Below are 25,181 nucleotides of genomic sequence, written 5' to 3'. Positions count from 1 at the left end.
TGGAGGTGTCTAATTATAGGCCAGTCTGTGTGTCATCAGTAGTTGTCAAGATCTTGGAGAAAGTAGTGAGGACCGTATACAGCATTGGGCAGATGATGGTAATATTATCTGTGAGAGTCAACATGGATTTGTGAAAGAGCGCTCTTGTTTTAGCAATATGCTAGCCTTTTATAATAAAGTTACAAGAACATTAGATGAGGGAAAGACATATACTGCAATTTTCTTAGACTTAGCAAAGGCATTTGATAGGGTGCCACATGATAAGCTGATATTTTGGTTGCAGCACATGGGGTTGGATGTCAGATTGGTCAACTGGATTCAGGATTGGCTGTCCGATAGGTATCAGAGAGTTGTGTATGGTGGGGCAGTTTCAAGAAAGCAGAGGGTTGCAAGTGGGGTCCCATAGGGCTCAGTACAGGGACCTATATGGTTTAACCTTTATATCAATGACATTGCTAGCGGATTGCAAAGGGATATTCAGTTGCTTGCGGATGATGCGAAGCAGGGAAGGATTATTAGTAATAGTGCAGATGTGGTAGCCCTGCAAGAGGATTTGAATAACCTAGATAGATTGGCAAATGAATGGGGGATGTCAGTTTAATGCAGCAAAATGCAAGGTCTTGAGGTTTGGGAAACATCGATGGGATGCTGCATACTCTATGGGAGGAGTTATACTGGAGGAAGTAGGGGAGACAAGAGATCTGGGGTTGATGATTGATAGAAACCTGAAATTTAGGGGACATATTGGAAAGGTGGTGAAGTTAACACAGAGGATTGCTGCAATTATGAGAAGAACACTGACCTGCAGAGATAAGAGGGTTATCATTCTGTTGTATAAGTTTCTGTTCAGACCACACTTGGACTATTGTTCTCAGATTTGGTCCCCAGGATTTGAAGGGGGTAAATTAACTGTTGAAAGGATACAAAGATGGATGAAAGATGGTTTCAGGACTATACAAGGATAGTTATGAGGATCAGCTGAGGGAATGTGAACTGCAGAGTTTGTTGGATAGAAGAAGGAGAGTGATATCTTTGAAACTTTTAAACTGTTGAGAGGTGGTTACAGGGTTGACACTGGGGAGTTCTTTCGCTTCGTTGAACAGCAGGAAGGAGTGATGATGAGGCCATCCCTGGAAGTTACGAATGGAAACTGAGCAAGAGGGTGAGGAGTGGTTTCTTTGCATGGAGGGTGGTTGAACTGTGGAATGCATTGCCTGATGGAGTGGTGAAAGCGAGAACTTTCAATGAGTTTAAGGAGTGGTATGATAGACTTTGTGTTTCTTAAGGGGGGGCAGGACCTCCCCTCGATGAGTCTTGACAGACTTTATGTTCTTAGGAAGGACCTACCATGATGAGTCTTTTGACTTCATGGAGGCCTGAATAATAATAATAATTATAAGAATGGGCTAGGTCATAATTTATTATGTCTATACACAAATGCCACGAGTATTAGAAGCAAAGTGGTTGTATTTGTTGCTTTATTGAATACAATGTGACCTAAGATTGTTGGTGTTAGTGAAACCTGGCTATCAGAATCAGATATGGTAAGTGAGATCAAGTGTAACAGATATACTATTTTTAGGAATGACAGAAGAGATAGCAGAGGAGGAGTGCTACTAATGATATCAGATGATTTAAGTCCAGTTAGGGTAGAAATACAAGAAAACAATGATAGTAACAATATCCCATGTAGCGATGAGTTTGAGTCTATATGGTGTGAAATGGAGGTTAACAGAATGAAATATATGGTGTTGCTACAGACCTGACAGCTCAGGTGTTGGGGATGAAGAAATGTATCAGCAATTTAGCCTTATGGGTACCAAGCGAATGATCATTATGGATGACTTTGATTTTCCAAAGATTGATTGGGTAGAAGAGTATTCTCATGATAAAAAAGAAGAGGAATTTATTGAATTGTTGTGAGACAACTTTCTCAAGCAGTATGTCAAAGAAGGAACTCAAGGTCAAAGAGTGTTGGATTTGCTCGTAGCGTCAGAAGTTATCTCTGTCAAGATTATGGCTATTTTACCACCAATTGGTGACAGTGATCATGCTGTTCTTTCTTGGGAAATATCCACTTGTATTGAAGCTCAGATTAAAACAGGCTGCATGCTGAACTACAAAGCTGGAAATTATGATTAACTTAGAAGAATACTATCTTTGGTCCCATGGTATCAGTTATTGAATGGAAAAAATGTCAGCAATGCATGGAAATCTTTGAAAAGGTGCTTGAATGAGATGGTATCTCAATGTATCCCTAGCGTGTGAAGAATGAATAGGTTGGTAGTGAAATGGATGTGCAGCCTTATTAAGCAAGAGATCCACAAGAAGAAGATGATGTGGAAAGAATATTGTGAGAATAAGAGTGAGAGGAGTTATGAAATATATAAAGCTCAGGCCAGAAAAGTAACAAGTATTGTGAGAAAAGCTAAAATGGAGTATGAAAAGAAATTAGCAATTCAAGCTAAAGGCAATCCAAAAGAATTTTATAGTTATGCCACAAGCAAAAGAAAGAATGAATGTGGAAGAATAACTTTATTGAATGCAGATGGTATACTACTGCTACATTGGATGAAGAGTTAGAGGTTCATGCAAATGAGGTTGAAGAGCTGTTGCATAACCTGGATAAGAATTTGTCAATATGGACAGATGAATATCAGCCCAATTGCTAAAGGAATGGTCAGCTGAATTTGTTAGGCATTTCACACATAACTTGAGTCTCAGCTCAGGAATGATTCCGCAGGAATGTATGATAGTTCTATTGTACAAGGGTGGTGCAAAAACTGATGTGTGTAACTACCGACCTATTAGTATCTCTGGTGTTGGTGGTGAAGATTTTAGAGAAGTTGGTAAGAACTCGCATTCAGAAATGGGTAGAGAAGCATTCTATACTCTGCAAGGAACAGAATGGGTTTACTAAAGGAACGTCAGGTTTTAGCAATTTGCTCATATTTTATAACAATGTTACGGCTGAGTTAGATAAAGAGTTAGAATGAATTAGGCTGAGTGAGAATGGATTCGATGGATTCACTATGATAATGTTGGGTTTTTCTAAGGCAAGGGGATGGTTGACAGACAGATATCAAAAAGTGGTATACGGTAGGTGTGAATCTGCCAGATTTAAGGTACCCAGTGGTGTATCTCAGGTTTCAGTCCTTGGGCTATTATTGTTCACTCTATACATTAATGACATCAAGCAGGGTCTATCATCAGATTTGCAATTGTTTGCTGATGATGCGAAGATAGGCAGGGCAATTAGGGATGCTACTGATATTCAGCAATTACAAAATGATTTGAATAGACTGGAAATCTGGGCAAACGATAATACTATCCGTTTAATGTTAGTAAGTGTAAAGTTATGCACTCTGGCATGATTAGAATTCCAGCGGCATATTATATTAACGGGGTTATGCTACAAGAAACTGAAGAGGCAAGGGATCTTGCTATATTGGTGAATAAGAATTTAAAGTTCAAAGGTCACATAGCAAAAGTTGCAAATACAACTCAGAGGATAATTACTATGTTGAAGTGAACCTTGACTGTAAGGATAAGGATGTAATTTTGCCTGTTTTTAAGGCTTTGATAAGACCACACCTGGATTACTGTGCACATATTTGGTCTCCTGGGTTCCAAGGGAATACAGAAGTTGTGGAAAGGGTGCAAAGTAAAGTTACAAAGATCATATCCGAATTATAGGATTTAGATTATGAGGACAGATTGTGAGTATGTGGATTGCAGACTCTGGTTAACAGAAGAAAGAGGGGTGATATGATAGAGGTCTATAAACTTTTGAATGGGTATAGGATTTCAACTGATGAAATTTTTCGTTATATGGCAGGTGGGGAGAGAACTCAGGGGCATCCATGGACGTTAAGGTTGTTCTCAGTCAAGAAAGGGATAAGAGCCAGTTTTTTCCTCCTAGAGAGCAGTGAGTGAGTGGAATAATTTACACTTAGGGGGTAGTGAGTGCAAGGTTGTTCTCAGTCAAGAAAGGGTTAAGAGCTAGATTTTTCTCCCAGAGGGCAGTGAGTGAGTGGAATAATTTGCCCTTACTGGTAGTGAATGCATCTAATGTAAATGAATTTAAGGGAAGGTATGATAGCTGGGTTGGGTAATTTACAGCCTCCCTCGATGAGTGCTTGACTCCCTGGAGGTCTCAGATAATCATAATAATAATAATAATACTCCCAGAAAATATTAAAATGGAACATTAAATATAAATACAGGAAAGATAATAAAGAAAGACAATACTTAGAAATGGCAAAGCTGCAGGATAGACAATATACAAGCAGAACTACTTAACCCCCTTACCGGCCGTTAAAGATCAAATATGCATCCTCAAAAGCTTCATATCCATTGTAAATTTCAATGTAATATCAATGGTATTACAATTTTAATATGCACTTCGCATCCATGGTAATGTGTACGTATATATAGATCCTGGCTGGTAGCATGGTTAAGGCAGACATACATATATATCTCTGTATATCTACAGATGTATTATATCCACTTCTAAATGAAATTTGGATAAAAGAAAAGTGACCAGGTGACTTGAATACAGGTTTATTGATGAAAATAACAAAGAACAGGGTTACAACAGAATGAAAAAACTTGAGAGCAATATCTTTTCTGAGCAATTAGTGAATTTCTCATTAGAATAAAATTATAAAGAATGAAACATGAAATTGAACAAAGTTTCGAAAGAACAAGCAGCTTTCGGACTTAATAGATCATGCATAGCCCAAATAACTCTGAGAATAATTATGGAATAATTGATAGCATGGTAAAGCAGCCTCTATTTGAGATTCTTTGACTTTAAAATAACGTTTGATAGTATAAACAGAGATTAATTTTCAAAAAAATTGGGAAATTAATGAAATATTATGTCATAGCTGGGAATCTAAGTATAATAGTAAAAACCATATGTGTTAATTATTATTCAAGATAATGTGTAATAGGGATTTAAGCACAGAAATAAAAACAACAAGAGGTGTAAGACAAGGGTACATACTCTACCCTATAATCTTCTTAAGTAATAAACTGGGTGAAGAGAAATACAATAGATGAAAGTACTAATATGCAATGCGAATGGACAAATAAACTAAATGACTTAAGAGTTCGCTGATGGCATAAAAAAAAAGATAATTTAAACCTGCAGGTTTCAAAGTGTGGCTTAAAAATAAACCAAAAGAAAATCAAAATAATGAAGATTATTATTATTATACTGATTCAGGCCTCCATAGAGTCACAAGACTCGTTGTGGGAGGCCCATGTTAGAAAACAAAGTCTATCATACCACCCACCATTCAAAGAAACCGCTTCTCACCCTCTTACTCACAACTTCCTATTGTAACTCCCAAGGATGGCCTGTTGTCCTCACTCCTTCCCCCTGTTCCATCAAATGAAGGAACTTCCCAGAGTGAACTGTGTAACTACCTCTCAACAGTTTAAAAGTCTCAATCATATTAATTCTCCTTCTATCTATCAATCTCAGCTGTCCACATTCCACAGCCTATCCTCATAACTAACATTGTACAGTCCTGTTATCTTTGTTATGTACCTCTGCGCTCTTTCCACAGTTAATTTATCCCCTTCAAATCCTGGGGACCAAATTTGAGCACAGTAGTCGAAGTATGTTCTGATCAGGGCTTTATACAATGGAATGACAACATTTTTATCTCTGCAGGTCAGCATCCTTCTCAGTATTGCAGCAATCCTCTGGTTACCTTCACCATCTTTGCGGTATGTTCCCTGAATTTCAGGTTTCTCTCAATCATTACCTCTGGATCCCTTGCTTCCTCACTTCTTCTAGTACACTTCTTCCAACAACATATGCAGCCTACCATCAATGTATCCCAAAGATTTTACATTTAGCTTCATTAAACACACATCCCATTCATTTGTCCATTTGTGCTGTTTATTCAAATCCTGTTCCAGGGCTACCACATCTGCACTATTACTAATAACCCTTCCCAGTTTCATATCATCTGCAAACAACTGAATATCCCCTTGCAATCCATTGACACAGTCATCGATATAAAGGTTAAACAATACAGGTCCCAACACCGAGCCCTCTGGGCACCCAATTTGTAATCTTCAACCTCCTTGATACTGCTCTCCCATATACAACTCTCCGATACTATCAGATAGCCAATCCCAAATCCAGTTCACTAAACCTGATCATATCAGCTAAATATCAGCTTATCATGTGGTGCCCTGTCAAATGCCTTTGTAAAATAAAAAATAATAATAAAAAAAGACAGAATATGCCTTGTCCTCATCAACTGCTCTTCACTAGTATAAAAGTTAATCATATTACTTAACCCAGCGTTAGTAAGGTGGGGGTGTCAACAGGCCCCAAAGATTTTAAATTGGGTATAACTTTTTAACAACGGAATGCAGTGAGTCATGTCTCAGTAAGCTTCCCCTCGTGTAACAAGCTACTCGACGCGATAGACAACAGGCTGTTGCGCGCAAGCAAAATGTGTGTCTCGATCACATAATTCCAAGGTGCCCCCGACTGTGCAATTACACAAAATGAAAATTTTTAGTTAGTGATATCATTGAAATCTCAAGGCTAAATGTTTATTATTGTATTAGCATCTTATAATGTATATGTTCCTTTTGAAAACCAATACCAAAGTGCCTAGAAAATACTGATTTATTTAGTTCGTTCATTATATAAACTAGGAAGAGTATATTTTTGTTGAAAAATAAAGATGTTTAATTAAATATTTTTGGGTAATAAAAATTAAATTTTGTGGATATGCATTTTTATTCTGTAAAATTACAGGACACTTATACAATACATAATCTAATATTGATTAAAAAGATATGGATTTCTATAATACACTACATTATTTGAGTGGGTCGTGGAACCCCACCTTACCACTTTTGTTACATTTTCTCACCTTACCAGTGCCAGGTTAAACAAGAGCGCCCCTTAACAAATCCATGCTGACTTTCACAGATAATATTATCCTCATCTACCCAATGCTATAAATGATCCTTCACTAATTTCTTCAAGATCTTAACAACTAATTATGAAATGCAAACTGGTCTATAGTTTGACATATCCAGTTTGCTGCCACCCTTATGCATTGGCTCTTACGCTCCCTCCACTACTTAGTTACCTTTCCCATGACCAGACTTACATTATAAAGCCAGGTTAATGGAGCTGTCAGTTCTTTAGCATATTCTTTCAGAACCTATGGTGAAATTCCATTCAGTCCCATTGCTTTATTGACATCCAGAGTACTCAGTATTTGAAACACAGTATCATCTTGAACTTAAACTTCGAATCTTCCCTATCCCTCTAGCATTAAAACCTACTTTTCCAGGCTGAAATACCCTAATCAAGTGTTCATTAAACAACTCCACTATGTCCTTTGCATCAGTCATTCTATTCCCGTTTTTATCCAACAATGTTATAATTCGACAGTTATTTCTCCTCCTACTGTCTACATAGTTAAAAATATTCCTTAGGATTTATTTGGATCTCAGAGCCAATCTCTTTTCATATTTAGTTTTGCCTTCCTGGTCATGCTAGTCACTCTCCTGGGCTCAGTGTTATACTCTTCATGTAACTGCCCTCCACCCCTCTATTTATATCACTTCCATAACCTCTTTTTTTTTTTTTACAGTATACCTATTTTATATTGTTTGCCATCCACTTTAAACCAAATATGTTTGCTCTTTTTCATGGTATACAGCTTGTTTATTGCTGTAATATAAAGATTCCTTCATAAGTTCCCAAACACGAATGATATCCCTGGCCATTCGATTCCTCCCTTCATGGAACTGCCCCAAGTTGATATCTAAGACTGTTATAAGTACCTGCCTTATAATTCCTAATACATTCCTTTCTCTTTAAAACTTCTGCATCTTTATTCATCTTCCATGTCAAAACCACATGGTCACTCTCTCCATCCTGGGGGAAAATACCATCTCAGTTATAATAAGCTCTTCTGATACTATGACCAAATCTAAAACTCTTGAACCTTGTATTCCTTCTGCTACATATTGCCTAAGACATTTGTTCCTCAAGAATTCCAGAAATTCCATTCCCTTATTACTTCATGTAGTTTCCTCTTCCCAATTTATACTGCTGTAGTTAAAATCTCCCATAAGAATCATTTTTATTGCACTTGCCGAGCCTAGGCATCTCCTTTTCACCCTCAATGCTCCCTGGTTTGTAGCAGCACCTCATTAAATATTCTGTCCTTCCCAGCTCTACCTTACTCTATATGCTTTCAAACAATAGTTCCATTGCCCTCTAAATCCTCCACACTGAGAGGATATAAGCCATCATTTATCATTAGCTGTACCACTGCATTTTCCATTCCTATCCTGTTAAAAAAATTGCTGTACCCTTCTACTTCTATTCCTGTCAGCATATCATCTTCCATCAACCATGTTTCAGATATCGTAATAATCTTTGAACAGGCTGACACTAGCAGTGCCACCAATTCATTTTTTTTTTCTGGATACTCCTGGCATTAGTATAAAGAATCGAGGCATTGTCACTGTTTCTATACTTATTATTCCCTCCTGACTCTACTGGATTCAACATTACCTGTTGCATTCCCTTTCTCCCAAGCACCTATTCCCACAAGAGGCCACCTCTGATACCATCTACCCTTATAATTATAATTGCCCTGTATCGACACACTGACTTGTTCAGCGAACAGCATTCTATGTTGATGCCTACATTCTTCCTCATTCAAATGCAAGTGGACTCTTGTATACAGTTCCTTCCTGTCCTGAAATGCCCTCCAAGTATCCATGTATTCCAGTCCTTTCTTTCAAAACATTCTGCTATCATATCATGCATTATTGATGCTCTTCTCTGCAGCTCTGAATTATCATACCTGGGCAACACACACTATCTTCTCTCTCTCTCTCAGTCTTCTTCTGTACAATCTCAAGCATGAACCTCAGATTTCTTACCACCCAATTCACACAGCCTCTCAAGTGATTCATGCCCACCATCACAGTCATCTCATCTACCCTTTCACCTCGATTAATGGCGACAGTCACACATTCTATCACTTCTGCAGACAAACACTCCTCAGGCATTCTATATTGCACACCATGGATTATCGAGTCTCCATATGTCATCCTTGTTACTACCCTGTTTCTTCCTTGCTAACCAGCAACCCTCACTCTCTCTCCTCTAACACTTCCTTTGTTTCCCATCTTATTTGTCATCGTATTGTCTCTCCATCCCTCTCTCACATTTTTCTCTTTCCATCTTTTTTTACTGGTTTTCTCATTCTGTCCTCTTGTTTTGTCCTCATCTCTTGTTTGGGATGCTAGAGAGAGTTAAACTAATGTTTAACTCTCTCTAACTTATTAGAGATTTAAACTAATGTTTAAATCTCTCTAACTCCTACTCTGAATCCTTTTGCATTCATTGTTTCAGTTGCCTAATCTCATCTTTCACTCTTCTCAACTCATTCCCGAGACATTACACTTTTTCTTTCAGTTCATCTGATACTCTCTACAACTACCTGCTCTTGCTTACTGTACTTCCTCTTTTTATTTTTTCATTCACATTTTACTTGCTATCCTCACCCTTGATTACGGTACTCATCTCTCTCAGTCAGTTTTCTCCTGTTTCTGATGTAATGCTGCTGAGGTCCATTATACGATGGTGGTATTTAAAAGTTCTCGGCCTTGATCATAGATAGCAACACTATTGGCAAGATTTTTTTTCTAAGTTGGTACATCTGTCATAACCATCCATGTGAAATTGCAAGTCATATTATCAAGTAGTTTGTTTTATACAGCTGTCTGAAGCAAAAGTGTTGTCTGTATCCCTTGAAATGGAAAAAATTGAGTATCGTGCAGTTATAAAATTCTTTATAAAAGAATGCTTAATGACAAAAGAAATTCATTTGAAGTGCAGAGAATTTTACGGGCACTCTTCTCTTTCATTTTCCACAATTAAGAAATGGGCTGCCAAGTTTAAAAATGTCTGTACCAACCTTGGAGATGATCCACGTGAAGGATGTCCAAAAACTGCAACAACACCAGAAATCATTGATCAAGTGCAAGAAAAGTATTGGATGACCAGCGAGTCAAAGCATGTGAAATTGCTGACTATAGGCATTTCTAAAGAATGTGTAGGATATATTTTGCATGAAGAATTGCAAATGAAAAAGCTTTGTGCAAGATGGGTGCGCGAAGAAAAGTGCACTTGCATGAAAATTTCTGAACAGTGCTTGGAGCATTTTAACAAGAATAAAACTGATTTTGTGTATCAATTTATTACTATGGATATGACTTGGATTCACCATTACACACCAGAATCCAAACAGTAGTCAAAACAGTGAGCAGAAGGCGGTTGTTCAGTGCAAAGAAGACAAAGTCGGTTCCATCAGCAAGAAAGGTCATGGCATTGGCGTGTTGTGATGCCAAAGGCATTTTTTTATTAGATGTTTTAAGGATACTTGTGACATAAAGACTGAATAATATAAGCACGTAAACACAAGAAAGATATTTAATTAACCAAATATTTTGGTCTGGAAATAGCAGACCATCTTCAGTAGCACTACAAGAACAGTTTTTTAAAAAAAAAAATACAAGGTGGAATACAATAGATCATTTAAAAATAGAACAAGCCGCATGATGTTATATCACTAAGAGCCAAAACTAATTGTTCTGCTTCTAATTTTCTACAGAAAGAACTTTCTACTATCCAACAACAACACATGAAACTCGATGGCTTTTCCGAAAAGAGTACTCAACATCTTCTCGATTCTTATAATCCACCACAAAACAACAAAGATTCAATTCGTCAAGTTCCAATTCCATACATCTCTGGGATTTCAGAACCTATCGCAAGAATTCTGAAGAAATATGAGTTAACAGCTACGTATTCACCTATTAACAAATTATCTTCCCATTTTCTTTCTCCTAAAGACAAACGCTCAACTATGTCTCTTCCTGGAGTTTATCAAATTCCCTGCAACTGTGATCTCTCTTATTTTTCAAGAGACTGGACGGTCTCTTGAAAAAATAATCCAAGAACATCAGTCCTCCATTCATCACAACAAACTTGAAAAATCTGGATTGGCTCAGCACGGGATTGAAACTAACCACAACATCCTTTGGTCAAAAACTAGCCTCTTACATAGATCCCATTATAAATTGGAATGTTTATTCAAAGAAAGTATAGAGGCCTTACTCCATTGTCCTAACCTGAATCGGAATGAGTGTATATCTATATCAAAAATCTGGGAAAGTCTAATCAGAATAACTCATTAATTCATATTAATTTTATGTTATTTAATATTATTAATTAATATCTTTATTTCAATCATGTCTGTTTAAAAATATTCCCTTTAACACTTAGTGATATAACATCATGCGGATTGTTCTATTTTTAAATGATCTGTTGTTAGTATTCCACCTTGTATTTTTTTAAAAACTGTTCTTCTAGTGCCACTGAAGATGATCTGCTATTTCCAGACTGAAATATTTGTTAATTAAATATCTTTCTTGTGTTTACGTGCTTATATTATCCATTTTTTTTTATTAATTATCTTGAAAAGGGTAAAACAGTAGCCAGGGAATATTATTCCAATCTTTTAACCAGACTACACAAAAAAATTCGTGAGAAAAGCCTCGGTTTCCAGAAGAAAAAAATCATCTTTCATCAGGACAATGCACCTGCCCACAAAGGTGTTTTGACAATTTGAAAATTAAGGGATCTGCACTTTGATTTTTGGAACATCCACCCTATTTTACAGATTTGGCTCCTTCTGATTTTTATCTCTTCCCGAAACTAAACCTCTTCCTCACTGGTCAGCAGTTTTCTTCAAATCAAGAGGTGATTGCAGCTGTAGAGGGCTATCTTACTGAGAACAGGGACAGGATAATGGTGCTCGAGCATCGCTGGAATAAATGTATTAGTCTTAAGGGAAATTACGTTGATAAATAAAAATAATTTTGAAATTATAGATTCGTTTTTTTTCATTGTTAGGCCGAGAACTTTTCAGACCACCCTCGTACTAATGTCTAAATCACAAAGTTCTTCCCATTTTTTCTACATTTTCCATATATATGCACTACTTGTTCTCTCACCTGCCACATATCTCACTGTCCAGATCCATATAGCAGAATAATCTTTACATTTTTGTGTTGAAGAGTCTTATATTTGTCTTGAAATAAATCTCAAGACAAATATAAGACTCTTCAACACAAATGTAAAGATTATTCTACTATGTGGATCTGAGACCTCGAGATTAACCAAAAGGAATTTAAATAAACTGCAGATTTACAAAAACAGATGTCTTAGAAAGATATTTGGAATATACTGGCCAAACAATACATTATGGGGTAAAACAATTTAATCTGACATTAAAACAGAAATACTGAAAAAAAAAATGGAAGAGGATAGACCACACAGTTAGAAACCCAAATTAGGATATAGCAAAGACAGCCATGGAATTGAACTCACAGGGAAGCAGAAGAAGGGGACACCCCAAGATGACTTGATGGAGAGAAATCAAAGCTAAAATGAAATAGCTTGGAAAATCCTGGAATGAAATCAAGAAAGAAGCAAAAACAGAGTCCGATGGAGAAAAGTGATTGATATCCTATGCTCTGAAGGGAGTGAAGACAATAAGTAAGTATCATTCTTTCTCATGCTATGCCCCCCCCCCCCCATCCACTCTTACTCCCTCCTTTTTTTCAGTCTCTCTTGCACCTCTATTCTCTCATTCTCTGCACTGATGCTATTTACTTCTCCATTCATAAGCACTTCTTCAATACATCCATCCTTACTCTTCTGCACTTCATAGTGCTTGTTACTTGCTCAGGTTCATTCTCTGCACTTGTTACTTTCTCATGCAGACAGCCTCTTCTCTCCAGATAACTCAAACCAAAACCATTCAAGTGCAGTATGTCACTCTGATACATTTCCACTCATCCCTCAAACTACACTCCTTTCACTTTACTCATTTTTGGTAACATATTGCAGATACAAAAATGTTTGCTCTCCGCCTCAACTCATCACTGTCATACCAATGAAAAACCGACTGCCTTTCCTACCACACTTGTATCCTTTATTCTTCTCAACAACCTCCTCATATTCATTCTTATGTTTACCTTGTTTCCAACTGAGTCATTCATTTCTACTTCCGCTATCATATTTTTTGATATTTAAAATACTGTAGATTCTGATAATCTATGTTGAAAATATTATAGTCTGATAATCTATGATAATTTTGTAAATTATGAATATGTTTAAATAATGAAATAAATATTTGTCATAAAGGATCATCTCCAACATCTCCTTATGAGGCTCCAACTCCAGTTACCTTAGATGATCCTGTTAAGAAATTGGAAGCATTTCTTAGTACTTCAGTGGAAATCCATAAAGACACAAGTATATCTTTTATAATGGAAGGACTACATCTTACTCTTTATACTGATGGAGAAGAAGTGGTGAGTAAATTTTATCTGACATGTCTGGAATAGATTTCTGTTAGTGTTCTTGCAAGTCATTTATTATTCATTGATTTGAAACTTCTCCTGAGTCTTCATTGTGTAAACATAGTTTACAAAATAATGTAAAAATAAGATTTGAAAATCTAACAGAACATGCACTAATTTTGGCATGTATAGTGTCCTAAAAAACTTCTGCTTTGAAGTGATCATTATCATTTATTTCAAATGTTTTTTGGACAAATTATACTGTGTTCTGATCTTAGATGCTATCAGTGAATATATGACAAGGACTGCCTTCTCTTTTTCCAAATTTATTTTGAAGCACACAATAAGGCAGTTTTCTGTTTGCATTCTTTCTGTTTATATTTCTTTATTTCTCCATTATTATATCTTGGTTTAATTTGTTTAGCATTTCCTAACTTTTCTTTCCATATGGCACATATTTCACCAATTTTGTTTTCCTTTTTTTTCCCTGTAAAAATGCCAAAATGCCTACAAAGAAAGGGAATCTCTAACTTTTTGTTTTATTGTCCACCTGATTCCCTTTCTTTGTAAGTAGTAATGATATATCTAAAGTATTAAAAACATTCAATGTAGTTTGGCTTTGCAGTAGGTTTGGTTTTAGCACAGAATTCTACGTTTGTTATGTTTATTTTGTAATTTTCTTTTTTTTTTATATATATATATATTACCTAATGTGTCCCAAATAAATAACGGAATTTATCATTTAATTATTTTTATTATTATTGCACCTCCTATGGAGTCATAGGGCAACACTCTCACTATATCCATAATCCACAGACTCTCACTATATTTCCTCTGACACATTTCTGCTGCACTATCTCTAACATCAATCTCGAATCTCTTGCTGCACGATTCATATTACCTCTCGTTTCATTCATACCAACAATTACTGTCATCTCCACTACATTTCTACATCACTTCCTTGCCATTGTCATACATCATTTCACCCAGCAAGCATTCCTTGGCACATCCTGAATAATTGGCGCTACATACATGATGTGTTTATTTCCTAAAACCATCACAAAGGTATTTATTAAAATTTTCCTGTGGCTTCTGAATTAAGTCTTGTTTATTGTTTATTTATATATTCTTGTTAGAAATCATTTCACAGAATGCTTACATTTTCTGCTCTTGTATGTTTTTGATTCCCAGAAAACTAGCCATTATACTTATTATAATAATGTACAATATTAACTACACTACTTGGTGCAAAATTCACTCAGAGAACATCAATTTCCAAGACACTCTTATTAGACTCGAATCAAACAGTTAGGAAACAGTTTTTTTTTTTTTTTTTTTTTTTTTTTTTTTTTTTTTTTTTTTTAGTTGTTGTTGTTGTTAAGCCTAGATCAGTGCTTCCCAAACTTCTGGATGTCAGGACCCCTTTGCCAAATTAAAATATTTCATGCCCCCCCCTCGAAAAAAAAATCGTAACAGAGAGATATATTATTATAATATTTATTGTATTTATATCCAAATCAAAACATACACAGCGAATATTGCAAAGATCAAATGCATATATTACATTTTTTGCCTCTTACTTTGGTTCTGAAGACGATGCAGGCTGTTCTGGTAAAATATGAAATACTGTCCTTTTTTTGAGTCTGTTTCTGCTTCTTCTGATTGTTTGTGGGATTTCTTTTATTTTTTATCAGCCACTTATCCATCTCAGGGTTAAATTTTTTAATGTAGAACACATCAAATAATATCACCACTTACCGATACTGGCACACCACAGACTGATAACATGAAATTAGTGAATATTACCTGAATAAGGGGATCCCCGGACCAGGAACATTTTTCTCTTTTGTGACTTTTCTCCCTTTACGGTAATTAAGCCTAACGCGAAACAGACAGCAAAGGCAGGTTATTAAAACGTGCGTATGATTGGTGCGGTATTAACAAAAGATCGCGCAACCGAAAGATAAAAGCATAGCTGACAATTGAGTTGAAATGCTAACTCTCTTCAACCAAATTCCATATGTGAAACTGCCATAACATTCATTATATATATATATATTACTTAGTTTTAACACTTTTACGAATTTTAACACGTTCGGTTGAATTTTATTGCTGCCTTGGGAAATCGAACTCGCACACATCTAATTAATAACAATAGTTTTTAGTTAGATACTGTGTTTGACAATACAACATATGGTTTTGTTTCTGTCTATATATACAGCATAGTTTCTGTATGAGGGGACATGTGATTCATTAACTAGTGTGTTTTTATCCCAGTTGTCTCTAATTGTACTATTTGTTGAGAAATATATTACACAGACTCTTCATACCTTATTCACTGGCATAATAAAAGTACTTGTTTTTATTGCCTCTGCAGTATAGTGGCTGTTAGAGAGGGGTGTTGTTTACCACTGCAAGGGAGTTACTATCTCCCCACATGAATTTGTTTAAGCTTTTTTTCATGTGTGAATTATATGCGAAATTTTTATTGGTGACAGAAAACTAGCTCGGATGACAGTGATAATATAAAACGAGTTTTGATATGTATATAAAGTCAATATCAACAGTCCTGATTACGAACGTGTGATGAAAGGGACAGGAAGATTTGGAGCTTCCCTGGAGAGCATTCGAAGTAAATACAATTGATTTACTGATTTGAAATGAAACATATCAATAAGCAATATTTACTAATATTCATTAAGCGGCGAAATACGAAGGAAGCAAAGTTTGTGAACCAACACCAATGCGTGAATTTTTCCATTAAAATATAAAAAATAACAAAAAAGAAATAATAGATAATAAAAGTTAAATACCTTTCTTTTAAAATAAAAAAAATCTACTTAGTCTTAAAACATTTAAAATTTTTTTTGAATTATTTCATGGCCCCCTCAAAAAAACCTATGGCCCCCAATGGGGCCACAGCCCACAGTTTGGGAAGCGCTGGCCTAGATGTCCCACTGCAGAGCAATGGTCTCCCACAATCTTTCCCACTCTCTCCTATTCTGGGACACTCTTGTCCATGTGATACTGAGCTGTTCTGTGTCATCTCTCCATTTTTTTCCCCTGTCTTCTAGGTTTTCTGACTCCTCTCGACAGCCACTCTGTTGCTTTCTTTGACCATCTCTTATCTTGATATCTTGCCAAGTGGCCTACCCAATCCTATTTTGATTTTTTAGCTCTTCAAATTACGTCTTTTATTTTTGTTAGGTCTCTTAAGTCTTTGTTCCTTATTCTATCTAATCTGGATACTCCAAGTAAACTCCTCTCCATTGCTCTTTGGCAAACTTGGAGCTTTTTTATCTGTGTAGTGGTTAGTGCCCAAGTCTGGGAACCATAATCAAAGTTGGCAGGGCAATCAGATCTAATCATTTTCTTTTTAGACAAATGGGGAGGTCTCCTTTTATTCCCCAGTAGCTCTTATAAGCACTGTCGATTCTGTCATGGATTTCAAGTTCAAAGCGATTTGATATGGAGATCATTTGTCATATGTATTTGTAGTTCTCTTCATATTCTATTATAGTATTTTCAAGATCAATGGGAATATGTTCGTGGTTTGTCATTTGTTTATTTTTATTTTATGTTAGTTTATTGTTAGACCTATTTCCTTACTTTTTTATGCTTAATTCATTGATCATCAGATTAAGTTGAGAGCCATCTTCATCAAACGCACACAGAAGGACGTCATCTGCAAAATGTAGATTGTTTAACATCTTCTCCTGAATATCCTTAATCATCCCAATCCAGACACCTGAAAATGCTTTTGAAGGCTACTGTAAAAAGTTTGAGAGCAATGGGATCACCTTATTTGATGCCTCTCATCATCATCATCAACATCATCAAATTCCTGCCATGTACCCTCAAGGGGTGAACAGGATATGATAGTACTACATGAAAATAAAATTACATCATTACTAACTTCCTATCTACAATTTTCCTCCAAATCAGTCTGTTACTTGTCAACACTCCAACATTATCAGATCTTATATTTCTATCGTCTAAAGCACTTTGTATCAATCCACCTATATCTTGGTCTTCCTCTGGGTCGTTTTGCTGCCAACCTGGCAGAGAACACTTGTTTTGCTAATCTTTCCTTGTCCATTCTGTTTAAGTGACCATACCACCTGAGATTAGCTCTGCTAACGCATTCCTGGATGCTGACAATGTCAAGTTCTTTCCTAATATCCTCGTTTTTAATATGATATTACCATTGATGCCATCTGTTCACGCCTCTAATCTTTCTCAGGACTCTCATATCTGCGGTCTCTAGTCTTTGGTCAAGTGTTTTACTTCTGACCCAGCTCTCAGATCCATAAGTTAAAACTGGTTTGAACACTGTCTTGTATACAGCTAATTTAGTGTTTCGACTAATTTCTCTCTTATTCCATATGAATTTATTCAATTGACTTCCCACCATACCAGCTTTGATGATTCTGTTGTCTATTTCTATATTTAATTTACCATCTTCAGTAAAAATCGTGCCTAAGTAGCTGAAATGTTTTACTTGTTCCACAGGTTCTCCATTCACAACACAGTTGACATTTTCATTGATTCTGCCTATTTTCATTGTCTTTGTCTTTTCATTGCTGACCTTCATACCATATCTATTACAACAGCTATTCAATTTAGTCAGAGAATCTTGCAGACTTGTAGTGGATTTATTTAGAAGTATAACATCATCCGCATAAAGCAAAGAGCTGACATTAACATCTCCAATTTTGATATCATGTTTAATACCACTTTCCTTCATAATGTGATCCATATAGATAATGAATAACAGAGGGGATAATGTACATCCTTGTCTCACACCAGATTTAACATTAAAACATCTTCCTGTACTTCCTTCAATTCTAACTGCTGACTTATAACTCAAATAAAGACTAAGTATTGCTTGATATAATGCCCCATTGATACCATATAACTGCAGCGTATTGAATAGCTTCTCTCTTGGCACCTTGTCATATGCCTTTTCCAGATTGACAAAACTTAAATACAGATCTTTGTTATATTCCCAGGCTTTCTCGACTATTTGTTGTAAAGTGAAGATCTGATCCTGACAGCCTCTGTTTTGCCTGAATCCAGCTTGTTCTTCACCAAGCTTTTCTTCCACAATTCTTCTCAACCGTTTCTCAAGTATACTTGCATAGATCTTGCGAGGAACACTCAGTAGGGAAATACCTCAGTAATTCTCACTTGCAGTTTTATTTCCCTTTTTATATATGGGTACTTTGAGAGCCCTATTCCAATCATCGGGAATTCGTCCCTCTGTCCAGGCTTTCTGAACTATGCAGTGCAGCCACTGTAAGACTCTCATCCCACCATACTTCAACATTTCTGGTCGAATATCATCTACTCCTGCTGCCTTTCCACATTTTAAGCTTTTGATGGCTTTTTCTACTTCAAGTATGGATATGTATTCCTGACTGCATGCCTGGTCAGTGTTGTTTACCACTGTGCTGTCATCACTGCTTGTTTCATTTAGCAGTTTTTCAAAGTAATTACTCCATACTTCAAGGATATCTTTTTCTCCCATTTTCATGTCACTTTATCATCTCTAATTCCTTTTATAGCACTCTTTCCTCCATTCTTAAGCTTCTTCAACAACCTCCAGAATATTTTGCCACCTTCTTGATATTTATTTTGTATATTCTTGCCAAAGTCCTCCCATGACTTTTGTTTAGCTAGTTTTACCCAGTGCTTAGCATTCTTGCATTTGTCTTTATATTCTCTAAGAGCACAAGCTGACTTATTTGACAGGAACTTTTGGTATGCTTTCTTCTTTTCTTACACTGCCTCTAACTTCCTGTGTCCACCAGGGAGTTCTGATTTTTTTATCCTTACAGACAACCTCACCACATGCCTCTCTGGCAGAATCAATCAATGTTTTCTTCAGAGTTTGTCACTGAATCTCCAAGGTTTGATTCATGTTCTCAAACTCTTTCATTTTTTCTTCAATAATCTTTGTGTATTTTAGTCTACAGCTCACATCTGAGAGCTGCTCAACTTTTATTCGCTTTAAAACTTTCTTACATGTTATTCTTTTCAATAGAAATTCAATTTTATACTGCTCAAGACTAAATAGTGATCACTTCCAATTTCAAATCCTCTGTACACTCTGGTGTCCTGCACCAGGGAGAAAACATCACTGTCAATAATAACATAGTCAATGAGACTTTTCTTTTTCCTAGCCTCTTCTCTCCATGTGAATTTGTGCACATTTTTATGTTGGAACATGGTGTTAGTAATAACCAGTCCATGTCCTGAGCAGAAATCCAACAGATATTTGCCATTATTATTAGCTTTGCTCTTTTCTCCAAATTTTCCCAAAATATTTTTGTATGTCTCACAATCATTTCCTAGTCTGCTATTTAGATCCCCAACAAGGACCAACTTTTCATTTTTCATTGTGTCAGTTGCTTTTTCTAAAAATTTCTCCACTTCTACCTTAGTAGAACCTTCTGTGGGACCATAGGCACAACTAAGTCTCATTGTCCAGTTCCCCATTCTCATATTTGCCCACATTACTCTACTTGATACTGACTGCCATTCAAGAAGATTAGCCTTGTATTTTGTGTTGAATACTATGGCTACTCCTTCTTTTCCTTGATTGTCATTGCCTGAATATAACATTTTGTATTTATTGCTCAGAAAGATCTCACCAGTTTTGGTCTTTTTTGTTTCAGTCACCCCTATTATGTCGATCTGGTACTTATCTAATTCCTCAGCTAGCTCAATTTCTTTGCCATTCAGGCTTCTTACATTGATAGTACCGATCTTTAACTCTGGTGATGTTGAGTTGGGGTTTATTTTCAGATTTGTTCCAGTAGCTGACTTTTTGCTGTTTGCCATGGTTCCCTGGCGAAAACAACGGGGGCCTTGTTTAACCGGGCGACGCCCCAGCCGGCATGAAATTTTGTCATGTTGTACCATCATTCAATATTTTGGTTTAACCAATAAGAATACAATTTGGTCGGCTAAATCCCAAATTGCCAGCCCATCCTCGTCCGTTCAGTATCCAAGTAGATACCCAACAGGGTGCACCACGAGAAGGTGAGGATTGGACATTAGGTCAGAAGCCCTGGTCGGTTCTCCGCATTCCTTTAAAGGCTATGTGGAGGTCTCCTCTCAGTTATACAGCTTTGACCCTTAAGCACCCCTCTCCTTGATGCCTCTCTCCATCCTAAAAAAGTCGTCACTCCCCTCCAACTTGATAGATACCTCATTATTTTCATAAATGATTTGAAGTAGTCGGACATATTTTTTCCTTGAATCCCATGTCTTTCTAAGCAGAGAAAAGAGGGTAATGTTTGATTGAGTCAAATGCTTTGTCAATGAAGGCCAATATATAAAGGTTTATTATATTCTAAATATTTTTCTACTATTTGATGTTGATAGTATACATTTCTACTATGTAGATGGTCTATTGTAGAAAATTTTTTTCTAAAACTTGCTGTTGTTCGGAGTGGAGATGGTTACAAATTGTTTTGAGGATTATCTTGTGAAAATTTTATAGTTTTGTGATAATAAACTTATAGGCCTGTAGTTGTTTATATCTGATTTTATGATTTTTTGTGAAACAGAATTATTTCAAATTTCAGCCATTGATTAGGGAACATCTCATCTTTTAGGATTCTATTGTACAGTTTAAATAATAATGGTAATAAGTTGTCTGAGCCATATTTGGAAGGTTCTGCAGGCATTTCATTTGGTCCTGGACACTTATTGCATTTAGTTGATAGCAGTCTTAATTTCTGTTTCTGTTATGGGTGGAATGTGGACATTTTCCATATTCCTATTGTTTGTTGAATTTGATAATGGCTTGTATAAAGGTCTCTGTAAAACTCATTGGCCAAGCCTTGAATTCTTTTCTATTGTTTCTTATGTTTCCAATTTTATCTAAAAGACAGGGAATCAATTTTTAGCTATTTTTAGTGAGGTTCTATTTTCTATTGCCTTGGATATTTCTCTTGTATTGAATTTTCTCAAATCATTTTGGATTTCTCTTTTGATAAATTTGTCAAATTCTGCAAATTTAATCTTATCTCTCGATGAATGTAGTCTGTTTTTCTAAGGTATTTCTCTTTCATCTATTAATATCTTAGATTTTTGAGAGATCTTATCTCTCAGATAAGCCAAAAATGCCAGTAGAATTATTGGCATTTTTGGTTTATTAAGGTTTAATCTCTGCCAATAGAATTATTTGGAGGTTTAATTGACAACTTAGTAATAGTCTCAATAGTGAAAGATCTTCACCATCGGTATCTGACTGTCAGCTTTTGAGAAGCAATCATACTTGTAAAATTTTCTTTTTATTGATCTATTGCATTAACATTTAGCTTGTTTGGCTTAACATACTTAATCCTGTTTTTCTGTTTTGATAATGAGATCATTCCTCTCATCATTCTATTATCTGTACTAAATCTAAAATTATTGAGCACCTGTAAAGAGTTAATTAGGCTTGTATTTGGGCAGAGAATGAAGTCGATCTCTCTCTTGCTATTTCCATCAAGAGAAATATGAGTCCCCCATTTGTTAAACCTCTTTTTGAATACTGAATTTTTGAATTCAGTATTCAAAATACTGAAATTCAAAAATACTGAATTCAAAAATTCAGTATTGTTAAATTATAACTTGCTAAGTTAAATAATAATTCATTGTGCACGTTTCTAGAACCCTAGCCGTATGGTCCCATCACTTTGTCCTGTTGTGATGTTCTTAATCCCATTCTAGCATTAAAGTCTCCCATTGCTATTAGCTCTTGTTTTTTCTCTTTCCAAGCAATATTTGATAGATCATTATAAAACTCTTCTATTTCTTCTACACTATAGCTTGAGGTAGGTGCATATACCTGGATGATCAAGATCTCTTTGTTTATGAGTTTTATTTTCAAGCTTACAATTCTTTCCAAGTATCCTTTGAATTCTACTATATGTTGTTTCATCAGGATTCATAATAAAAAATAAATGGAAACAACATATAGAAACAGATTATGAATTAGCTAAGCTCTTTACCAATATTCCCTCTAATTTTTGCCTGCCCATCGGCACATGAAAAACATTTTGTTCATAAGTTTCCAGTCTCAGATTTAATGTGTGCCGTAGCCTGCAAGCACACTAGTGAAGGTTACAATTAAGAAACTCTAAATTAAATCTCTTAAATCTATGTAACTACAAAAATCCATCACCATTTGCATGAGTTCAATTCACTATACTAACCAGATAGTCACTTGAACATAGAACATTTGTTATTCATAAAAAAAAAAAAAAATCATTTCTAAAATTGCAGTATGATGAACCATATAGTGTCATTTTGCAAGGGAAAAAAAATACATGTAGACTTTAGTGCGATTTCTGTTAAATACACTCATATTTATTTCAGTAAATGTTTTTTGAAAATACAGAGAAAAAGGCAAGAAAGCAAAGTACTATGTTTTACAGAGCTATGTTTTACATAGTAAAACATAGCTATATTTAACTATGTAAAACGAGCTAAACAAAAGTTCTAGAAAGACTTTGGTAAGAACATAGAAAAAAAATATCAGGAAGGTAGCAAAATATTCTGGAGACTACTGATTAAGCATAGAAATGGAGGAAAAAGTACTGTAAAAGGAATCAGAGGTGATATTATTATTATTTTGTGACATCTCCAAGGAGTCCAGACTCATCAAGGGAGGGCACATACTCTACAACTCTCCATCTCCACCACGTCCATCCATCACCATCATCTATACCAATGCCATCTATTGCCTATTGCTACCACCACCAATAGTATTTTATTTTATTTTATTTTATTTTTTTGTCTGTAAACTGTAAATGGTGTGTGTGTGTCCTGAAGGAGGCGAATTTTTCTGTATGTGAGATGAAAAATCCAAGTTTCTGGGAGAAAAACCTTGCTACCTCCATATGAGATCAGCTAACTCACCTTCAGTTGAAAAAAAAAAGCCCATATAACAATCTCCCCCCCCCCCCCCATATAAAGATATGAAAACTGAAGATAACAATATTCTAGATGTCTGGAATAATTACTTTCAAAAAGTGTTAAATGAAAAAAGCAGTGCCAGCATGATAGTAGAAAACTCCCAACAGGAATGCAGTCAGGAATACATATCCATACTTGAAGTAGAAAAAGCCAGAAACATGAAATATGGTAAGGCAGCTGGAGTAATGAAATTCAACCAGAAATGCTCCAATATTATTATTATTACTGACACCTCCAGGGAGTCCAAAGACTCATGGAGGTATAAAAGTTTTACAGTGGCTACATTGCATAATTCAGAACGCCTGGCCAGATTGTCAAATTCCAGGTGATTGGAGCAGAGCTCTTATAGTATCCATCTATAAAAAGGAAGATAAATCTGAATGTGAAAATTGCAGAGGTATTTCCCTATTGAGTGTTCCTGGTAAGATTTATGCAAGTATACTTGAGAAATGTCTAAGAAAAATTGTGGAAGAGAAGCTTGTTGAAGAACAAGCAGGATTCAGACCAAATAGAGGTTGTCAGGATCATATTTTTGCTTTAAGACAAATACTTGAGAAATCTTGGAAATATAACAAGGATTTGTATTTAAGTTTTGTTGATCTGGAAAAGGCATATGACAAGGTGCCAAGAGGAAAGCGCTTCAAAACGCTACAGTTATATGGTGTCAATGGGGCATTATATCAAGGAATACTTAGTCACTTTTTAAGCAGTGCATCCGCAATTAGGATTGAAGAAGGTACATAAAGATCATTTGAGATAAAATCAGGTGTGCAACAAGGGTGCACAGTATCTCCACTGTTATTCATTATCTATATGGATTGCATTTTGAAGGAAAGTGGAATTAAAACTGATATAAAAATTAATGATGATAATCTTAGCTCTTTACTTTATGCAGATGATGTTATACTTCTGAATAAATTCAGTACAAGTCTGCATGATTCCCAGACTAAATTGAATAACTGTTGTAATAAATTTGGTATGAAAATCAGCAATAAAAAGACAAAGATAATGAAACTAGGCAGAAACACTGAAAACATTATCTGTATCCTGTACGGTTGAACCTATAGACAAGTAAAACATTTCAGCTATTTAGGCACAATATTTAGTGAAGATTGTAAAATAAATATGGAAATAGATAGTAGAATTAGTAAAGCAGGTATGGTAGGAAGTCAGCTGAATAAATGTATATGAAATAAGAAAGAAATTAGTCAAAACACTAAATTAGCTTATGTAAGACAATCTTCAAATTAAATTATGGATTTGAGAACAGGATTAGAAATAAAACACTTGATCAAAGTGTTTGATTCCAAAAGTGTTTTTAATTCATGTATAGTATGGCTTTTATCACAAATTGTGCTGTACTTTTTGTTTGGATACAAGTGTCCTTCAGTGGTATTGTTGTTGATATTTTTTGTTATTTATATTGATTTGCTACTTGTTTGTTTGTACTGCTTCTGATTCTGAAAAAGGCATCCATAAAGAAATGCATATCATGACACAGATGGCTTTGTTACGAAGATCTAGCACTGCCTTCGATTTTTGGCAGTGCAGGCAAAAATTGCTAAATGTATGCACCAGAATTTTTGAAAGATTTGTAGACTGTTTGGGGTAAACATAAAGAAGGAAAGCATTGGCACAAATTACTTAGTTGGGGAAAAAAAGAATGTTGAGAGAGACTTGAGAAACTTATTGCAGCAGGTAAAGAAGAATAGTGTTGTTGTTGGAAAAGCCAGGCATGTTGCTTAAATATGACAACAGTGAAT

The 25,181-nt window shown here is 35.6% G+C and overlaps 1 protein-coding gene across 10 annotated transcripts in view; it reads left to right on the top strand.

Moving 5' to 3' along the window:
• The window catches only part of LOC150104358 (intermembrane lipid transfer protein VPS13A-like), a 2,072,875-nt gene that overhangs the window by 1,076,228 nt on the left and 971,466 nt on the right, over positions 1-25,181 (top strand). For all 10 annotated transcript variants that reach the window (XM_090396324.1, XM_090396319.1, XM_090396320.1 and 7 more), the window contains one exon: positions 13,286-13,455. In XM_090396324.1, the coding sequence (XP_090252450.1) occupies positions 13,286-13,455 (170 nt within the window). The remainder of the gene's footprint in view (positions 1-13,285; positions 13,456-25,181) is intronic.

Source organism: Typopeltis vanoorti, chromosome 8, assembly GCF_054136105.1.
Source record: "Typopeltis vanoorti isolate ZY-2024b chromosome 8, IOZ_Tvanoo_1.0, whole genome shotgun sequence".
NCBI lineage: Eukaryota > Metazoa > Arthropoda > Arachnida > Uropygi > Thelyphonidae > Typopeltis > Typopeltis vanoorti.
This window is presented reverse-complemented; position numbering and strand designations above follow the sequence as displayed.